We start from the raw sequence: 20243 nt of genomic DNA on the forward strand, positions 1-20243 counted from the left end.
GATCGGCGGTTATCACAGCGAACTTTGAACTTCTCTGAGGCCTCGCTGAGTGTTTGGTTTTCAGCCAATGTTATGTAAAGTCTGTTACGTCACATTTACAGTCATTACAAATATTAAGTGATGTGTAAAAAACAAACTGTGTGAGGTATTAATAAACCTGTATGAGAACTTTGTTGATTAAAACGTGCTGAGACAGTCAGAAAAGTGATGATTGTTTCCACTATTCTGTCTAATTGCAGATATTTGAATCATGTATTTTCCTGCTGATTAGGCGACCTTTGCATAATCATATCTACAACCAATATATCAATCATCTTAGTAAGAGTGATCATGCATACATCCTGTGTGTTAAGTAAAAGCCTGACCATCATATTATTAAGTCTGCAGAAAAAAATCAGTGTATTCAATAGTGGAGCTATCAACCTTTAAGTGTTATGTTTAAAAGGTGTAATATTTGCAAGGATCATCGATTGAACATCTATATAGTATCTTGTATTTTAAGCAAACATGTAATTGAAAGTAATAATGATCAAGTTTATTTGTATAGCACTTATGTAAAATCAGCACTTATATAAAAAGGTGCTTAACAAGGGAACGAAACAAGACTGAATAAAATATAAGATACATTCCCACATGTATAACATTAAAAACCATTACAAACAAATAAATAAATTATTATTGCAAGTCTGCAAATCTCGAAATAAGGAACCTTTGGAGTTCATTTAACATTTGATTTTTTTTCTCCCTTTTTCAGATAAAATCCTGAGGCACTCAGCAATGATAACAGTTTATACACTTGATTGATTCACTTCATCCAAATGCTAAAAGTGTTGCCAAATTGGAAACGTTAAGTCTGGTCAGCAGACATCTGCAGTGGCTTGATAACCACACAACATTTGCATTTGAAAACAACATATGACTGGCTGAAATTGTGTATTTATATAGTTTGGTCACATCTGAAACTTTTGAGTGATACATTTAAATCAACCAACTTTTTAAAATTATTTCACTTTGACCACAGCCATTAAAAAAACCCACAGAGTCAATATAACCTCCATCTAATGGGTCTTCAAACCACTCAGGTGAAAAACACATTTTATTTACAGAGGTGAATTGGTCAGTCATGATCAATACTTCCTGCTCTGCAATCAAAGGTGTCATAAAGAATCGTACACAGAGAGGTCTCATGAATCGATTGACTGCATGTTTTCATATTTCAGGGAGCAGCGGGGCTACAGTGTGAGTGCATATTTTATTTGTCCCTGGAGGAGAGGGTTTACCTCTGTTATACTCTCAGCATCCAACCACTGAGAGGTTTTTATTCTTTGATTTCTGAAAGTAAAGAAATATAGTATAATTAAGTACAATATATCTTACAACAAGGGTAGAAATCTCTCTTTTGCCCACAAGAGAAAGGGATCTCACTGTGTCAATAATCCCCTTTAAAAGGACCAGACTGTAGGATTTAGTGGCATCTAGCAATGAGATTGCAGATTACAACTACGTTAATACCCCTCCCTCTCCCTCCCTCCCTCCCTTCTTCCAAGCTTCTAAGAGCCAGTGTTTGGTGTGTCCGTTCTGGGCTGCTGTAGAAACATGGCAATGCAACATGGCGGGCTCTAGAAGAGGACCCGCTCTCTCTGTAGATATAAAAGTCTCAGTCTAAAATAACGAAAACACACAGTTTATTTTCATGGGATTATACACTAATGAAAACACATTTATGAGTATTATGGTCCAGTTGTGCCAATATTCCTGCCAACTGATCCCCCTAAATTTTGCACACTGGTCCTTTAATAAATGTGACACAGCTTCATTTAAAAAATACCACTTTAGGCACATAAGAGAAACAACATACGAAAATAAATATCCCTCCACTAATTGAAAATAATTAGTCTTGTGATGTGCAAACATGATCTACAGCCATGCTTAATCATTATGAAAACAAGCCCTCAAAATCCTAGATAAAAAACCAAAAACCTTTCATCACTGTTCAATTCTTACAAAAATATGGACTTCTAAGCTGGGACAACCTTATCTGTTTCAAGAATTGTTGTTTGATGTACAAATTTGTCTTCGCCTGGCCCCCCCTCCACTCTGCAGCCTAGTCTGTTTCCGATCAACTGAAACTAGTATCACTTGAGGGGCAGCTAGAGGAGATTGTGAAATTCCTCACAAAAAAAGGAATTGAGGAGTGGGAGTGAGTCGCATACTTTTGGAGTGCTGGTCACTGACGGGGTCTCGTGTGTGAATTGGGGAGGGGTGGAGTGGGTATATATTATGCTTACATGTGTAGCTTGATGATGAATTATTTTATGTGATTAATAGGATGATGATAAATGTGATTATGTGCATGGCCTTGCTCCTTCTGGCAGGCGGACTGGGTGCATTTACTTTTTTTTTTAAATATATAAATGTTCATTAATGTACACTGTCCCTCTTGAACAAATAAAATAAACAAAACAAAACAAACAAAATGCTAGCTGAAACTATAATTACAGCAGACACAGCTGCTTTGAACGAAATGTAAACATGCTCACAATGACAATGCTAACATGTTGTAGTTAAAAGGTGCAAACAAAGTGTTTGTTTGCTATGCTCACCATCTTAGTTTAGGGTGTTAGCAGACATAGCAACAATTTCTAATTAGTACTAAACAAAACTTTTAACCTTTCAAAACTTACTGTATTCCTTGCATATTTCAATTCTAAAACCAAAAACTCAACATATCTTGTAATTAATGGTGAAAACCATAGTCAATTGGGGCAATGTTATGAACACAAGACGTGAACACAAGACTAAACACAACAGTCCCGCTTGTTCAAGGTGGGAATGTTGCACTGTTACTCCGGTAACGGTGTTGTCTTACAAATCACGCCTCTGTTCTTCGAGCGCTGTCATGCTCTTTAAAATCACACACAGGCTAGAGATCCTGTACTGACATAACGGTGGGTCTTCTTTATAGCAATTTTGTGGGAACTCTGTATAAAAGTGTCGTAAGTCTGCAGCTACTCTGTGATGCCAGTTCATATCCCGTCAGAGTTCCCATAATAGTTTCTGACTTGCAAATAGCATTCACTTAACCCTCAAAGTGAGGGCAACTGGGATTTTTCTAAAAGCTCCAATATATCTGACTTTATAATACAGAAGTGCCTGAAAACCAAGCAAACATGGACATCTCATATCAGCTAAAGTCCATTATTTAATATAATTAAACCTAAATTTAATGTATGTAATGTAATTTTGTCCATGCACAGTACAACCAACTCCCAAGTAACCCAAGTTATCATACTACTTTCTTGAGTTGTCAGATGATGGGAACACTTGTCCTTAACACGAGAATCTGTCCGATCCACCTGACATAGTATGAACATGGTATGACGCTGTATTCAGACACTAATTGACTAAACACAAAGTACAGGTGAGGTCAAAATTCTGAACTAATGATGGTGCATAATGAAAGGTCAGTAGATCACCTAAATTCTTAGAATTCATCCAAATTTGATGACAATCCATTTTAGAGGTTGTTGAGACATTTCACCAAAAAACATCAACGTCACAAATGTCAACCTCAAGGTGACGTCAGAGGGAAAATCAAGGGATCACCAAAGTCAGCAGGATTCATCCTCTGGGGGCCATAAATGTCTCAACAAAATGTCATCGCCCTCCGCCTCACTGACAGATCGACATCACCATCCCTGGAGCTACATACGTGGCTAAAAATAAATTAGCCTTCCACTATATCTCACAAAGCACTTTTGTCAGTATTTACCTTGTCATTCAAGCTTTAAAAAGCTTCTTTTTTTTAATCTACAGAAGCAGACAATGGAGAGATCACTACTGAAAGGACGTTAGCTTGTGCTGTCTTTATTGCACCTCTCTCAAGAGAAACTTAATTCTGCCAGACAGCTCCATTTCACTGGCTATGTCAACCTTATTGCAGCTCAGTGTCCCTGCAGTTATGACAATCCGCTGCTGTCATTATTAATCTGCTCCTTCCCCCCTGACATTTGCTGTTGTGTTTGTGCCATAATTCAGCTGATGACAGGATCTGAGGTCTGTCATGCCCTGCATGTTGGTGAGGTGTTACTCTCATAATTGAAGGAGACACCCAGTTTATATCAGTTCAGTTTCTGTATGAGTAAAAGTTTTGCTTTACTGCCTAAAATATTAATATAATGTAAACTTCCCAAAGCATCTCACTGTCGAATGAAAGTTTTAATGAGCTTCTGAAAACAAAATGACACAGAAAAGGTAAGTTAAATTAATTGTAAATAAAAAATGCACTTATGCTCTAGTCAATATACTCAGGTGTTTAAGCTACGGCCTCATTTTGGTTGATGTGAAAAGCTCATGATAGCTAATGTTAGTAAGCTGTTCCTAAGCTAGACGTTGCTTTCTTGACTTAATGATACATTTCTACCACTTGTGCTTCTCTTACTAAATGTTAGCATGTCACAGATTAATATGATTATGTCTTTAAAGCAGATAACTAAAGACTATTCTAGGAAGTTACAGATATTTCAATGTGCTTTATCCTGCTGATACAGCTTGTGGCCACGGGGGGTGCTGTTCTGCGAAACTTACATATGGTGTTTTCCCTTTACTGGGACTTAACTACCCGTAACCTGGAAAACATGCACCCTGACGTCAGATTGTTTGTGCATGGCCGTAGCATTTGTTGCTAAGGTTGTTCTATGGTTTTTTCATGTTGTCCACTTGCATATTTAGGATCACATTGTGGCCCAAACATGTACAGATATATTTGAGAAGTTTCCATTTGGAATAAACAATGACAAAAATAAGTGACATCCTCCCACTGTTGTTTTGTTACCTAGCCTCTATAACAGCGTGGGCTCATCAAGCGGGGGGCCTTAAATAGGAAGGCATTGTCAAGCCCCAAGGAAGAGCACTGATTTGACATAGTGGTCAAACTGTGTAACTACATCACGTGAGGCTACTGGGCCCAAAAATACTTTCTCTCATAGACTTACTTTGTGAAAGAGACATCTGTAAATCAGCAGATACATTTTTCTGAACAACACAATCCCCGTAAAATGACTGGTTGTATCAGAATTTGATCTGTTCAGTCCGATTACACCTTGAAAGTCCAGAACAGCCGCTTGATGGCATCAGAAGTAGCCAGCTCGGCCAGCTGAAGTCGCCAGTGTACTTGCTGTATGGGCCCAATGATGCATAAGCTATACGGAAGAGGAAGAACATTTTTTTGGCTTCATGCACCACTGAGCAGCTTTCATAGGAATTAACAGAGCCCCGCCTCCGATACTGTATCCAGTTCTCTTAATACATCCATGGGCAGCAGCCTGTTTCAGGGTCTGAACCTAGAGGCTGCATGAAGGTCCAATATAAGATAGACTGTAAACTGTAAATCATGCAAAGATATTCCATTACAGCCCCAATATATATATATATATATATATATACATATATATATATATATACATATATATATATATATATATATATATATATATATGTGCATGATATATCCTCTTTAAAAGTCCTCACCAATATACACAGAGTTGTTGCTACGTTGTGTTTGTTGTGGTTGAGATGTGACAACACATCAGTGAGAACCTTGAGTTCTTCCAACTTACTGTTAAATATTTGTTTTTATGTAAAGCACATTGAGTTGCCCATGGGTATGAAATGCGCCACAATAAAGTTGCCTTGCCTTGCCTTAGGTGGATTTAGTACCACCTCCTGAAGGGATGCTAAGCGGGCAGAGGACAGTGGAAACGAAAGCAGAACTTGGAACAACGATTTCAAGTTCAGTCAGAGGTCGGTAAGTCCCAGTAATGGAAAAACACCAATAGTCTCCCTCTAACTCCCATCGTCATCTTATTTTAAGTATGTATGATTATAGGAACAACAAAAGATAACACAGCTGAAAGAAGACTTCCATCTTTAGCTAAAACACACAAGGCAAGGTTGTCATGGAGAAGAATTATCATATTTAATCAACAAGTGGGACTGCAGTAAACAACAAATGTGGCACACCAGCTAACTGAAATCTCATGGATTCACTTTGTTTACACAAATAAATCTGATGTGACGCTTCACTCATTGGGTATGATTAATTCAAACTTAACTATCTGCTCCTTTTTCATACAGCCTGTCAACTGTAACGGGCCACACAGGTTGGTTACCATGACAATCCTACCTCTTACATATGGATAATGAACATTTTGTTTTTTTATTAGCTGTGCGTGGCTGCATGCTTTGCCAGCTAACGTTGAATAAACAAGGAATTCCTAAAACAAAGGGCGAGGTATGACTTCACCTTTCACTTACATCATTTTAGACAGAAAGTTTTATTACAGTCTGCAAAGTTTTTGTGTTTTGATGTTACATTACAGCCTAATAATAATGACGTTTTGTGAGATTTTGATTGAAAAATTGTAATTGTGCTTCACAGACTGTAAACATAACATTATTCCTTGTAAAGCCTGTCCAATAACAAAGGGATTAAATGAGATTCTTTAGGAAAGTCCCCACAGTAAAGACATTTTAAGGGTCAAAACAGGGTCCAAAGCAATATCCCTTTACCTCAAGCCAACTTTAACTTTAATGAAAAGTGCCACTGAATGAAATACAACTCAGAAGTGGGCTCCACACAAAAACAGCAATGACAAATTAAATAATAATTTAAAATCACATTCATCTGTATGACCAAGAAAGGTGAAACAATCCAAATATAAAGATCAGGAAATAAGTGAAAGAACTCAAAAAACAAACGTGTCAACAAATACAAAAAGAATAGAAACTTAAAAATATAATAAGTCTATTTGATTTCATCAGTTTTTATTTTAGTGACTTTTTTTTCTACTTGTAATGTGATTTATATTTGTTGGGAGTCTATGTGGAGATGTAGTCAAAGCTCCAGTAGGATTAAGGGTAGTGAGAGCTGAACTCTCAGCTGGCTCGGCCTTGGACTTGGCAGCAGCCTCGTACTGTCGCTGGGGGCAGATGGTCTCCCTCTCAGAGTCAGGCGTCAGCTGCTCACATGTGCGTAGATGAGGGACTTATTGCGTCGGACGGTGAGTCTCCACCACAGCTCGCAGAGAGGGAACCTCACAGTGACAAACAGACTCCTGATAAACTTCTGACAGCCTGCTACCTGTTGGCTTTACTGAAAACTTTTTTCTGTTTCTCTGATAAAGCTCACGTTTCATCTGTGAAGATATGATTCATTCAAGGTAGGAAATTATTACTTTTTTCATTTGTCAGAGATTATTTATTATATTGTTATTTGTTGCTAATGTTACACATTTTGTTAATAAATGGTTGTATTCTTGTAGTTGATGATACTGTTACTTATTGCAGAAAGACAACTGAAACATTTGTCATGAAACCAATAAAAAGATTATTTTAGTGGCCTTTTATCCTTCAACAAACATGTATTTCTATTTTATGTGTTAAGTGCTTTTGTGGTTTGATATTGCTATTATAGAAAGTGTAAGTGTTATTTTGTTTGTACTTTTACTCTCACCTTTACAAAAGGACAGCGAATTGACATAAACAGAAAGGAGGATCACTCACCTGCTAAAGCTCCTGTAATCCATTTGCTGACCGTGGGATCTGCTCGGACAGCTTATAAAATCCCTAAACTAGTGCAAACGACAGCTAGACAGTTGTACTATGAGCCGGGGTGAGAGCAGTGTGTAAACATGATCCGTGTCCTTATATAGCTGACAAAATATGAATTTATACTGATTTATTTCAGTTCACAAGTGATGGTTGAGGCTGTTATTTTCTGTATTGGGCATTTGAATATCCTGTATTATTGTTCAGGTGCTTGTTTTTTATGACATTGTTCAGTAAACAGAACACCTAACCACATGCCCAGAACAATAAGTCAATATGACGATGGCACCAAGCCACCAGGTCATTTCCTTCATCTGTATCCTGCTCTTAAACAAAAGAACAAGGAGAGAGAGACGTTAAACTCGGGGGCAATTCGTAGTTTCCTCTTCTGGTTCCTGAACAGGGAATTACAAAGGGGAAAGGGCCGTATCCTCTCATATATTCACCTAAATAACAAGTTACGTGTCACTTGAATGAATAATAATGTTTCAAAATTGGGGAAAAAAGTAATATTCTGGCAGGTTTATTTCCCAGGGTAGTCTTCCCAGGCTAGTCTGGAAGAGGTAGATTTATGTTTCTCGTGAATTTATGTTTGTCATGGAGCTCACAGCACTTTCCTCTTTTTGCAGGTGCACAACAGGAAACGTGTTTGGTTCAGGAGCTTCCTCTTTCCCTGGACACCACATGCAGGATGTTCCAGTCTCCCCCTTTCAATGAACAAAGCGGATTCGCGTCCAAACTAACTACACAGCAATAGAAGTAATAATCCTCCAAGATGGCAGTCACTTCTCTCTATGTTACTGAGGAGCCAGGAGTCGGTTTAGCTGAAGTGGACATATGTACACTTGAGATTAATATCAAGTATGAAGTCATCCCATCTATCGTCTGCTCTGTTTGCTTCTTATTCGGCATTGTCTACAGCTTTTTTGGTATGTATTCATAACACCAGAAATCGTACATGGTACTTAAAATGTAAATGTAACTTAGAGAGATAAGGACAGGCTAATTAAATTGGGGTATCATACTCTAAATGTTTCATTAGCTCACCTGATAGCTTAAACCCATGACGGCAGGTGTTTGGAAGCTGCCAGGGGTTTAGGGTGGATAAGCCCAAAGCTGGAGGAGGCAGATGGGCAGCCCTGTCTCTGAGGCAAGCATCGGAAGTATCTATGAAGTGCCACCTGTTGCAGTGACTGACACCTCATTGGATTTTTTGTGTTAAACCTAGTTTGGAGAGTTCTTCTTCATTTCATGTAAACAACTTATTCGTTCCAGGAAACTGTGGATTACAGAATGGCTGAAGTGACTGAGAAAGATTAACCCCCCCCCCCCAAAAAAAAGTAATCTAAAGCAAAAGAGTTCATGATTATGATTATTGCTGTCTCTGTTTTCATTGGGAAAATATGTGGAGTCAAATCCAATAATCACAAACTGCGGGTGTCACTAGGAACTGTGTGAACTTATGGACTTGCTCCTTAAAACATGTGACATTATGCAAACACACATGTTGCCAAACTCTGTGTTCCCAGTAATTCTTGCTGAACAAATTTAGGGTTTGGTTGCCTGCGAGGAATTTTATAAATGTAAATAACTAATAACTTGAAGGATAAGAGAAGTTTCAAGAGTGCAAACAGGCGATGGGAATATTTTCTGAGTTATGTTTCATGATCTAATTTGATATTCTGGCCAAAAAGATGACAAGAGAATGAGCTCTGAGTGGTGATATCACTCACATCCAAAATATAAATCACAGATAGCAGACTCCCCAGTTGGAGCTGGACACGAATACTGGAAAACAAATTCACTTATAAAATGTATTTCAGTAAAGTGTGACTCATCAACATGAGCAGCACCATCCAAATAAGCTCTCAGTAGATTTCAGTTTAAGACTCAAGTTAAGAAACCAGTTAGTACTGTAGCAGAGGTGTCTAACTGTGCCTCAATTTGTCATGTTGAAAGTTTTAAGCAAATGCATGATTCAATCCAAAAAAATAGACCTTTTCCTTTTCTTCTATTCAGTTTGTAAATGTCACCAGGGAGCCATGTCGGTCAGTTTAGTACACTGCTTCCAAACTGAAATACGTCACCAACTATCGGATGGATTGCCATTTTGTACAGATATTCATGATGCCCAAAGGATGAAGCCTTTAATCACTTTATTGATCTCCTGACGTTTCATCAAGCCCCACCAGCAGTTTAAAAAATGAAATATCTCAACATCTACTTGATGGATTAGCACAGTGGTTTTGTATCAGAGTTGCCCCCCAAAAAAATATTTTAATGACTTTGGTGAAAATCTGTAATCGTAATTTATATAATACTTTGATTAATGACATTTCCATCGGCCTCAGCTGTACTTTGTGTTAAGTGCTAAGGAGCAAATGCTAACCTGCCAATCTAAGATGGTGAAATGTGAGCATTGTCAAAGTGAGCATGTTGCTGATGTTAGCATTTTTAGCTCAAAGCATTTCAGTGTTTAAGTACAATATGGCTGAAGACTCTTTTTTGTTGCCCCATTTGACTAAAGATAATCGTAATAAGTCTTCATTTTGCATTTGAGACAACACATTTAAGATAAAAGTATGCATTATCTGCCATAAATTAAACCTATCCTTATTTTATTTTATTTTTCAGGATACCGCTGCTTCAAGATGGTCATGTTCTTCTCCGGCTTCATGTTTGGAGTAGCAGCCGTCCTCCTGTTGTACCACAAGGAGCCAGTCCTGGAAGTCCAGCTGGGGACAGAAACCAAAGCAGGGATCGGCCTAGGCGTGGGTGTGCTCTGCGGGTTGATGACCATGCTGGTGTCCTCTATGGGACTCATCGTCAGCGGAGTACAGCTGGGGGGTCTGCTCTCCGTCCCCATCCTGGTGGTCATCGGACAGTTTCACACCCTTACTCCAGTGTGGGTGCCTTTCAGTGCCGTGCTGGCCACCAGCATCGCCACTGCCATCTTCACACTTCAGTGGCAGAAACTGTTCACCATCATCTACTCCTCTTTGTTTGGAGCGACCGTCGTGATGCTGTGTGTGGATTACCTGGTGGCGACGTTCACGCTGCCAGATCAGGTGTATGATATTCTTTGTCAAGCTACCCCACGTCCATTCTGCTGGTTTAACTGGGCAATCACTGGGATCTGTCCAGTTTTGAGTCTGATAGGTGTGTTGGTGCAGTGGACGTTTACTGGCAAAGGAGTATATCACACAGAAGGTAAATACAATCTGTACTTTCTGTACTGCATTCAGGCGCAGGCTGTTTTTGTATTAAAATATGGCCTACTGAGCTTAAAACCTCCTCCTGTAGTGTTGATTACTCATCATTTCCCTCATTTTTCTCCCCCTCCTTGTCTCTTTGGATGCTCCACAGCTGCACAAAAAAAGCAGAGGAAAAACACCAGGAACCACGCATACAGACAGTCAAGGAGGGGACCTCAACCACACCGTCGGCGCAGACCTCCACCCTTGAAACGTTACGCTGGGGACGTTTTGGCACCGGTCAGCTTCTTCATGCTTTTGTATTTCCTAGCTCTGACAATAAATGTTTTCAATTTCCTCTGATTCCAGGAAAGTGACAGAAAATATAAAAACTTAAAGTACTTTGTCAAAGCAAAAAAACAATGTGTCTTTCTACTTTTTGCCTTTCAGAGTTATATCCAAAGCCTTCAGGAGCACCGGATGGGAACAGGCTCCTCCAGCAGCAGCGTCAGCACTATCACACATACTCTAATTGACTTTGATTTTGAGACTGGCTCCATGGTGCCGCTGACTGCTGCCTGTCCGATCTATGAGGTCTAAAGGAATAGAGCGTTGAATGTACCTGCAGACTGCACATAGCTGAGGAGTCCTTCACCTTACACCTGCAAACATTTCAACATTTCAACATTTCTTTGATCTGAAACAATTCAACCATTTTGATGAGCGGCTTCGTCAGATAATCATCAACATGCACACAGGGACTCTTGGTGTTCATGCTCTGAATGATGACGATACTGTAAGACAATCTAACCCAACATGCACGGCAGAGACTTTGTGTTTCACGGTTGTGCTGTTTTGTTTCACACGATGTCGACAGTAAAACAAACTTTTTATTCTCCAAATCCTGTAACACCCTCTTGGAAACTGTCCATGTCATTGGACACAAACACAGGCCTGAGATATGTCAAGCTGGATTAGTGAACTTTGGAACAACTTCGAAGTTATAAACAATAAATTCATATCAGAATAATATGCAGTATTCTGAAGAAATAGATATGGAGGAATTCTGAGCAATAAACCACTGATTTGACCGTAAAAGGACTGTCAGTGTGCTGTTGGGGGAAGCATTGTCTTATATTAATTTCCATTAAAGGTACAACATTCTTTAAGATGTATAAATATTGAGATTATAAGTGCACCCCCAAGTGAAGAAATTATGACCAAACATTATAAGATTTTTTTTATGATTATGTAGATTCTTTTGTATTTTATTTATCCGACGTGAATGATTTAAGGGCTGATCAATATTTTGACTGAATTGCACATTTCTTTTCTCAAATATCCATATTTACTACACATACATACACATTTATTTCTGTATATTTTTTATTAAAGAAACTGATGCATGATGATTTAATGATGCAGTTTTTGATTTTTAAGGTTTTTCTTTTTTCTCAAACTAGTCATAGAAATATCAGTTCATAAGTAAACATTCACTTTCTGCATGAAAAATTATCAATTTCACATTTAGTAAGATTACTTTAGTGAAATACCTTTTAGACATTACTCATAAATGTTCAAAAATAATCATGATATTCAAAAATGTTGTGTTTTTATTGACTGATAACATAACATATTGATAACAGCTGCAGAGTTGCTTTTGTTGGCCTGAAAGTTGTCAAATTTACCAAAAATGCACAGATAACACAAGTTTTTATGTAAACTTACATGTGTGTATTAAATGTTATTATCTCAGGAATGTAATATGCCTAAAAATCAACACAGTTTGATTTGTTCTATTAAATATAGTTTCCATAAAAAAAGAAACATCACATCATTCAAATATTAATTCTGTTAATTCTCTTTTCATGCAGATTTTGTACAAAGAGAATAATAATGATCTGTTATGTGAATGTTTTCTAATCATTTGTCAGGATCCAAATAAATAAGCATCTGTCACTGATACTATACTGAATCATTGTGCAACATAAGGTTTGTGTTGAATCCCTGGTGGCATCTGGTGGCTCAGTCGTCACACTGCATCCAGTGTGAGGCGATGTCTAGAGGATAGGCCTTCTCCACTGCTTGGTGCTGCTGGTTTACTCGCCAGTACTGGCTGCCTTTGAACACATATATATGACCATTTGTCCATGTTAATGCAGCATTGGTATTGCTGGGTAACCCATAGAAGAGTTTCTCAACAGATTTGGGATATGAACTGAAGTCTGTTGGTCCAATTTCATCCCACTGCCAGTATCCAGAGCCCTAAAATAAGGAGTTCATTATTTAATGGAAACTGAAAGATATTTAACATTAAAAAATAACAAGTCAAGATGAACTAATTGATGTAAATGTTGCTCTCACCTTGAAAAAGATCAGTTTTTTGTTCTTGTTGAGGTACAAGGCTGAGTCAATATTGGCGGGGATATTGGTCAGACGTTTGGGGAAGCTGTTGTCAAGTTTGAATCCTGTATATCTCCATAATTTGTCGTCTGTGTAAAAGACATTTGGAGAGACGACAAGTATTCTGTAACTGCTGCAAAAACACTCATGAACATAGACAGCTGACTGGAAGGTATATTCATCTGTATAGTAGTAAAACTCAGCTTGTACAGTATACTGTATGGTGCCTCTGAGAAATATCATGAAACTCTGAAATAAATCCACCTTTCAGAAAATACGACTTTCCAGTCCGTGGAGAGTGAACAGCTGCATTGAGACTCCCTGGCAGCTCCTTCCACAGAGCTGAGATCCGAATGGGAGTGTTATAGCCTGAGCTGGACAACGTCCACACATACTGGCCACTGAAAACATACGTCTTAGTTAAAGGACCTGCAGGGACACAATGCAGAGAGAACATATCTGTAGACGAATCTTCATGTAAGGGGGGATAAATATATTTCATACACAAAACACAGAGGAATGTTTAAGTGGAGTTTATACCCAACATGACTGCATCCAGAGTGGCTTTGCAAGGATCTGGAACAGTTCCTCCTGCTGCTGACTGGTTTGGATTTCTGGATGGAGTATTTTCTGGCTTTCCTAAAAACAGACACACATTCACAGCATGTTGCATAAAGTGTACTTTAAAGCCCACATTGTAACACTTTACTTCAAGTCACCCAATTGACCATTTACAATCAGTAAATAGATAGTTTATAAGACACTGTAATGTCTTTGTCGGCCATAAATAAATGCATGTTGGTATATAAACAGATAATGAATGACAACATAAACACAGTGGTAATTATATGAAATCATAAGAGAAGTTATAATTGTTGACAAATGATGTATGTTAATAAACACTTAAATGTCCATATATCTGCAAGTACTTAAGTCAAATGTTAAGGTACCTGTGCTTCCATTTTATGCTGCTTTAAACTTCTACTACACTACAATTAAGAGGAAAATATTAAAGGAAATACTTATTAATACTGTATTAATTTGACAGCTTTAGATACTTCAGTTACTTTTGATTTCACAAAAGAGATTTTGCAAGAGCTGCTTACACACAGATATTGCCAGTGCCCCATTTTACAAATGTGTGTCACCTGCAAATTTCGGATGAATTTGTGATCTCACGTCCTGTGCATGAGTGGTAAGTATGGTATTTCGTAAGAAGTTAATCGTGTCAACATTAAGGCAAGAGGAAATGATTTCATGTGGCAAGTCGTAGCTTGCATGTTGAAAATTCTGGTGAAAGCGGACCCAGATGCCACTGGGTTGTTAGCCGTTCCACCAAAAAGACATTTACCCTCTAAATTCTTAAATGGTTTCACTGAAGAAATTGAGGCCAAAAGAGGTAAAACTTTCAAAATTTCACAAAAAAAAAATTATTCCTGACCCCACAGATTTAACTCGTGACCATTTGGAAGGCCCCGACCCCTAGGTTGGGAACCACTTGATTAAACTAGCTAACTGTATATAAAGTAGTTTAAAGTAGCTCCACCTCCAGCAGCTACAACAGTGACATGCTGTTTACATGCTGATGCTTCAGTAATAATGTAATGTAGTTTTTTTATATACGTATATATATATTACAGGGAATGATTGTCTGCAGTACTTTTACTTTTAATACTTAAGTAAATTTAGCTCATAATACTTTAATACTTCGACTCAAATAGGATGCTGAATGCTTCCTTCACCACTACTAAATATTTACAGAGTGTGTTATAAACAGTTCATTAAATGTTTACATACTGCTTATAAATGTTAAGTGTGCACACATCCTGATCCTGTAATATAACTCATTACCGTATATAGCCTGGATGCCTCGTATATCATCTGGATGCAGCTTGAAGTTGGAGCTGTATCCGTTGTATACAGGTCCCATCAGTGCGTTGTAGATTCTTGAGTGTCCCAGGCCGAGAGCGTGGCCAATCTCGTGTGCTGCCACAATCCTCAGGTTGGAGCCGTAACTCTTCCCTTCTGTCCACAGTTCATCCTCGTCAAAATGCACAATGCCTGACTCTGGCGCTTCAGCGTGGGCTAATACATGGCCTTAAAGATAAAGAAGTAGTTATTGAATACTGAAGGAAAATGTCATTCACATGTGTCATTGTTTCAGCTGCCAGCTCATAGCATATCACTGAGATCACAAATCCTCTGTCAGTTTCTTCAAACCCAGGGATTATCTTTTTTTTATTGAGTCATAGGTGTTATTTAAAGGTGCAATAAATGACATTTGGACTCCAACAAACAATTATTTGCTATGTAAAGATATAAGAATAAGAGAGAGAATAAGAATAGTCTTTATTGTCATTGTACATGTACAACAACATTTAAATCATAAGTAAAGAAAAGAAAGAAAAGAAGGTGCTTGAAAAATAATAAAACAAATGAGTAATTAGTAGTCAAACTAATTAAATACTAAACTAACTAAAACACATAATACACACACACGAGACATTCCACTTTCTGCCATCCGTTTTGCACAATTCCTCTAAATATTACACTCAAAGTACCGTTGCAGTTAAAACAGGAGTGATGGTGACCTGAGTAGTGAATGAAGTCACACTCCCTCTGTGTGTGTGTTGTTTTAAGAGCTTCACTGTTCTTTGTTTTGATAGCTGGTCTGGCCATATGGTCCCTCCATATCTTCCACGTCCATTTCTAAGATGGCGGCTGTGTCACAAACTCTCTCAAATTACAGCTAAACAGTACATTAAAATATGTTTCTGAAAGCATTTGAGGTTAGAAATAGACAATGCACTGACAGAATCTACAGTTTATTGAGCAATTTTTTTGAATTTACTACACACACTTTTTTTGGCCTGAGAAGTTGGTGCTATAGTGCGACATCTAGTGGCTGAATGTTGTGTATTGCAACTTTAAGGAAACTTGCTCTTACCTCGCCCGTCAAAGGCAACTGGACACGTCTTATCTTTTCTGTGAAAGGAGATTTTGATGTCTGCTGATCCTCGCTGCACCTCCTTGAACCTTAACGGTGAAACATCACTCCAATACCTAAAAGCATTCTGGATGGCCAGACGAGTCTTTGCCTGTCCCAAGTGAGGGGTGTAATTATAGATGCGGTAAGTCAGCATCTTTTTACGCCACTGACCTGTTCAATCAGGAAAGATTAGAGTACATTTTTACACACATCTTACCCACTTTATCGGGGGAATACAACAACAAAATAATATCTGAATATGTCGTATTACCCACCCACGATTCGATATTTGAAAGATTTGTTACTGAAAGGGTCTTCTAGACCACACCGAGGTTTGCTCATCATTTCCAGTGTAGCTGAATCTAGTTTTCCTGATATTTTCCGATTAGTTGCTCTCTGAAAGATTCTGAATGACAGACAGACAAAATGTTATGGCATCTGTACTGATTTAAATATATAAACAAATTAGCACAGTGATCCAGAGAAGCACGAGTAAAGTAAAAGTCACCTTAGAGCTTCCACTATTTCCTCAGGTTGATAGTTTTGGCCTTTACTGTCCAGAGGAACGTGCAGATAGCCATACTTCCTTAAATACGCCTAAAGAAAGAGTACTCAGTTTAAAAGATGCATGGTGGAGTGTAGACTTTTTTTTTTTTATTTCAAGATCTTGCACTCGTGTTTCAGGATGCGTTCCTTTTAGGTTGCCCAAACTGTATTATAACTATTAATTTAAAAATCAGGATGCTATGGAGCTTGTGGCAATATTAAAGCTGGACAATGACTCAAAATTATCAAATTTGTTTAAGTACCTCTTCCAAGTAATTCCTGGAAATCGAACAATGTTTGTGTTTGCAGTTTTGTTAGATAAACTTCTCAGCAAACATATCTTCCATTATCACCCATTTTCTGCATTTTCTTACCACTGCTTCTGTAACTTCCTCACTGCTCTGGGCAACGGACAAGGCTGTTGTGGTCAAAACAAGAAGCACCATTAATTCCAGTTTATATTCCATTTTCAGGTTTTCCATCAGAGAGAAATAAAACCTTTCCCAACTCGATCCAACACAGCAAATTGATCCTTTCAACTGATTAACAAGTGCAGAATTTTCCTCCGTCTACGACCATCCTCTGAATTTTCTTCGCTCTCCTGTATCAGAGCTGAAGCTGGTGTCTTAGTTTAGGGATTCAGTTTATATACCGTGAAGTGTCTGCCTCCTAACCACACAATAAAGCTTTACAGGGAATGTGATACATATTTCAGACACATGATAACGCCTTCTTACACCATCATTTACAGCCATTTGTCTGCAGTGTGTAAGAATAACTTCCAAGTAATGTTGTTTACGTCCAAGGGAGCAATAAAATGAAGGATTAAGTCTGTTAAAAAGGAGATTATCTGCCCACCCTCTATTAAAGGTGATGACATATGTCCAGTTGGGCCATTGTGGTGGCAAAAATCTGCTTCGTTGATGTTTAATTAAGCTGCAACACATTGAAAGAAAATAGTTTTCCAGGAAACATGAATTTAAGTGTGACAGATGTACCCGAAATACTGTTGCTGTTTCTCATTTTCTTATTTATGTGAGTGAAACGAGAATAATATCCCACATGAATCCGAACATTCTTTCACTTTATGGTTACCACTCTGTGAAGAAAAACAACTGGCCACACTTCCTCCTCGATGAGACAACAGTTAATTATATTGTTCACAATGTAGGAGTCCATTCGATGAAAAACAATAAAGCCTCTGTGAAACCATTGCTGCAAATCGTCCTCTGAATGGAGACAGAGAACGCCTCCTTGTCTGCTGCGACACTGTGGAATACAGCTCATACAAAAGTGAGAGGACAGATGGCGGAAAAGAAGATCCTCACACACATGCTTTACACAATTACAGTTACTAAGTTTAACCACTGGCTCAATTTTAATGCCAAATACATTGGAGAGCCCCTGATTTCTCTGTAAACGTACTCCGGGGGCTTTCCTGACCCCTTCAGACGTGGCACATATCTCAACTCTTCTGAGAACGATTGATTGAATGGCTTTATTTCACAGGTCCTTTGATTTTGCAACAAATTCCTGGAAGTTTCTGATGTAGTGCCTAATGGGTCATTTCTGGAACCTTTTACAACAAGATTGGTGTAATTTGGTACAAATTATAAGAAAAAAAATTGGAAAGTTTAGTATAGTGTATAAATATTGTACATTTGGGTTCCTAGTTGGTAATTTGCAAAAATTCTTAATAAATTAAACTCTCAATTCTTTAACTGACAGAAAATACTTAATTTGTATTAGTATTGGCATATTAAATTATTTCTGAAAAACCCTTTAATGAACGCATTTCTCATGTACTTTCAAATAAGTCACAAAGAAACGTATTAAGGATGAATAGTTACCCCCATTTTTAAAAATAATTTGTAGTAAACTACAGCCTTTCCGTAAAATGTCATAAAATGAAACCTTTAAATCACCTTCAAATTACTCTGATATTTTCCAGGAAATTAGTAGAAAATTAAGGGACCTGTAAAAAATGATTGATTGTTGTTGATAAATTGATCTTTCTGGGGTGAAACACAGCCTGAAATTGTCTCCAAGTTCTATACTACATGCTGCTTTTGAGCAGGTTTTAAATAAATGGTGTGATCACACTGGAAACAAAAGGCTACACAAGCATAAGCATAAACATGATTTTTGAGCACGCTGTTGGTGTATACTTTTCTCCTGTAAGACGCCTTTTTCACAGCAGAAAATGTGACATGTCAAAGTAGAAATAGCACAGGTGTTACTAATTACATTAATGATGGCTCCGTTCTATAAGAGTCCCAGTGAGTCATGACAGTGCGACGAAGAGCAAGCATGTACAACACCAGATAATTCACACTTGTGTTTTTCCTTTAAAATGTTTTTACAATGTACAAATGAAATGCAGGTGGTTAAAATAAAATAAATTGTGCATGATGGTGAGCCAGCTCCAAAAAAAGATCTGAGAGTTTAAAATATGTGGACAAACATTCTGCTTTTATGTGTGACATTTGTGTTTATTCACACGACTCACAGTTCACTCTAGTCAATGATTTATTAAAGTGTGTCTGACAGCAACCCATCTATCATATAACTTCCTGTTAGTGTAAAACCATAAATGTATTTTTATACTGAATGCAGTATATTATAATGATGAGTATATATACTGTATACAGGTAGTATGTTGTATGAAAATAGAAACAGTTGAAAGTGTCTCAGGAGATTTCCAACAAGAAACCCTGCTGTCAACGGGTTTTTTAAGATTTCGGAGACTACAAATTCATGGAGAATTCAGGAGAAAGTCTTGTTCCTAATTTAGAGCGTAGAGTTTAAAATATGTAGACATTTTCCAGATGGGGAAGGTCTTACGAAAGATGCTATTGAAATGCATTCTGGGAAATGTAGGATCCAGTATTTTGGTGGCTTCTCAGGCTTTACAAGGGACTAAAATCTGAATATTATCAGGCTTTTCTGCTTCATTTATGGAAAATCTTTCTTTTGTGAGTCTCTCAGCTTTATGAAAGGAAAATATCATATCGCTGGAGTGCCACCTTTAAGTAGTGCCTGCCATTTTGAACTCAGGGCAAAATGAAATTTCCTCTTTCTCTAAAATTGTCTGGTTTCATTTCAGAACGCTGAAGAAAAGCTTTCTTCATTCTTTGCTGACGTTATTAAAGTTATTAAAGGATAAGGCTGGCTTTATTCTATAATATTCTTGTTGTCAACAAATTTAACAAAGCAACAATGCATCGGTCTGTTAATAATTTCCCACGTTCGCCCATTTGCTCCCACTGAAAATGCAAATCTCAGTAACACCCTTGAACAGCTGGACACTGTAGTGATGTAAGCAAATGTTACTCAAACAGCAGTAAATAGTATGATTGTTGGGTAATGTGTTCACCGGCAGATTAATACACTTTTCATGTGCTGGTGAGTATTTACAGCAGCATGACGGTTTATGTGGAACATGTCACCCAGTTCAACAGTGTGGTTCATGGATGCATTTTTAATACTTTTTGGATAACAAT

At 37.8% G+C, this 20243-nt stretch overlaps 2 protein-coding genes across 2 annotated transcripts; one reads left to right on the plus strand and one right to left on the minus strand.

Annotated features, from left to right (window-relative positions):
- Positions 1 to 6905: 6905 nt before the first annotated feature.
- Positions 6906 to 12767, plus strand: LOC133988157 (transmembrane protein 198-like). The gene is made up of 5 exons (XM_062427708.1): positions 6906 to 7220; positions 8238 to 8537; positions 10243 to 10818; positions 10975 to 11102; positions 11253 to 12767. The coding sequence occupies exons 2-5, from the start codon at positions 8384 to 8386 to the stop codon at positions 11400 to 11402; spliced, it is 1008 nt and encodes a 335-aa protein (XP_062283692.1). The 5' UTR covers positions 6906 to 7220; positions 8238 to 8383; the 3' UTR covers positions 11403 to 12767.
- A 60-nt stretch (positions 12768 to 12827) lies between these two features.
- LOC133987180 (matrix metalloproteinase-19-like) lies at positions 12828 to 17222 on the minus strand. The gene is made up of 9 exons (XM_062426465.1): positions 17115 to 17222; positions 16703 to 16791; positions 16470 to 16600; positions 16153 to 16365; positions 15057 to 15302; positions 13746 to 13844; positions 13470 to 13634; positions 13167 to 13294; positions 12828 to 13067 (listed from the first exon to the last, which is right to left on the minus strand). Exons 1-9 carry the CDS (start codon positions 17220 to 17222, stop codon positions 12828 to 12830), a joined length of 1419 nt encoding a protein of 472 aa, XP_062282449.1.
- Between the last annotated feature and the right edge of the window lie 3021 nt (positions 17223 to 20243).

This window comes from Scomber scombrus, chromosome 10, assembly GCF_963691925.1.
Source record: "Scomber scombrus chromosome 10, fScoSco1.1, whole genome shotgun sequence".
NCBI classification, from domain to species: domain Eukaryota; kingdom Metazoa; phylum Chordata; class Actinopteri; order Scombriformes; family Scombridae; genus Scomber; species Scomber scombrus.

Excerpts from the sequence above, each read along its gene's own strand:
- LOC133988157 (XM_062427708.1), top strand. The coding sequence starts at position 8,384 with ATGGCAGTCACTTCTCTCTATGTTACTGAGGAGCCAGGAGTCGGTTTA. Across the intron at positions 10,819-10,974 it reads AGGAGTATATCACACAGAAG|CTGCACAAAAAAAGCAGAGG; the intron begins GTAAATACAATC and ends GATGCTCCACAG. Across the intron at positions 11,103-11,252 it reads CTGGGGACGTTTTGGCACCG|AGTTATATCCAAAGCCTTCA; the intron begins GTCAGCTTCTTC and ends TTTGCCTTTCAG.
- LOC133987180 (XM_062426465.1), bottom strand. The coding sequence starts at position 17,222 with ATGGAAAACCTGAAAATGGAATATAAACTGGAATTAATGGTGCTTCTT. Across the intron at positions 16,601-16,702 it reads GAAATAGTGGAAGCTCTAAG|AATCTTTCAGAGAGCAACTA; the intron begins GTGACTTTTACT and ends TCTGTCATTCAG. Across the intron at positions 13,845-15,056 it reads AGGCATCCAGGCTATATACG|GAAAGCCAGAAAATACTCCA; the intron begins GTAATGAGTTAT and ends GTCTGTTTTTAG.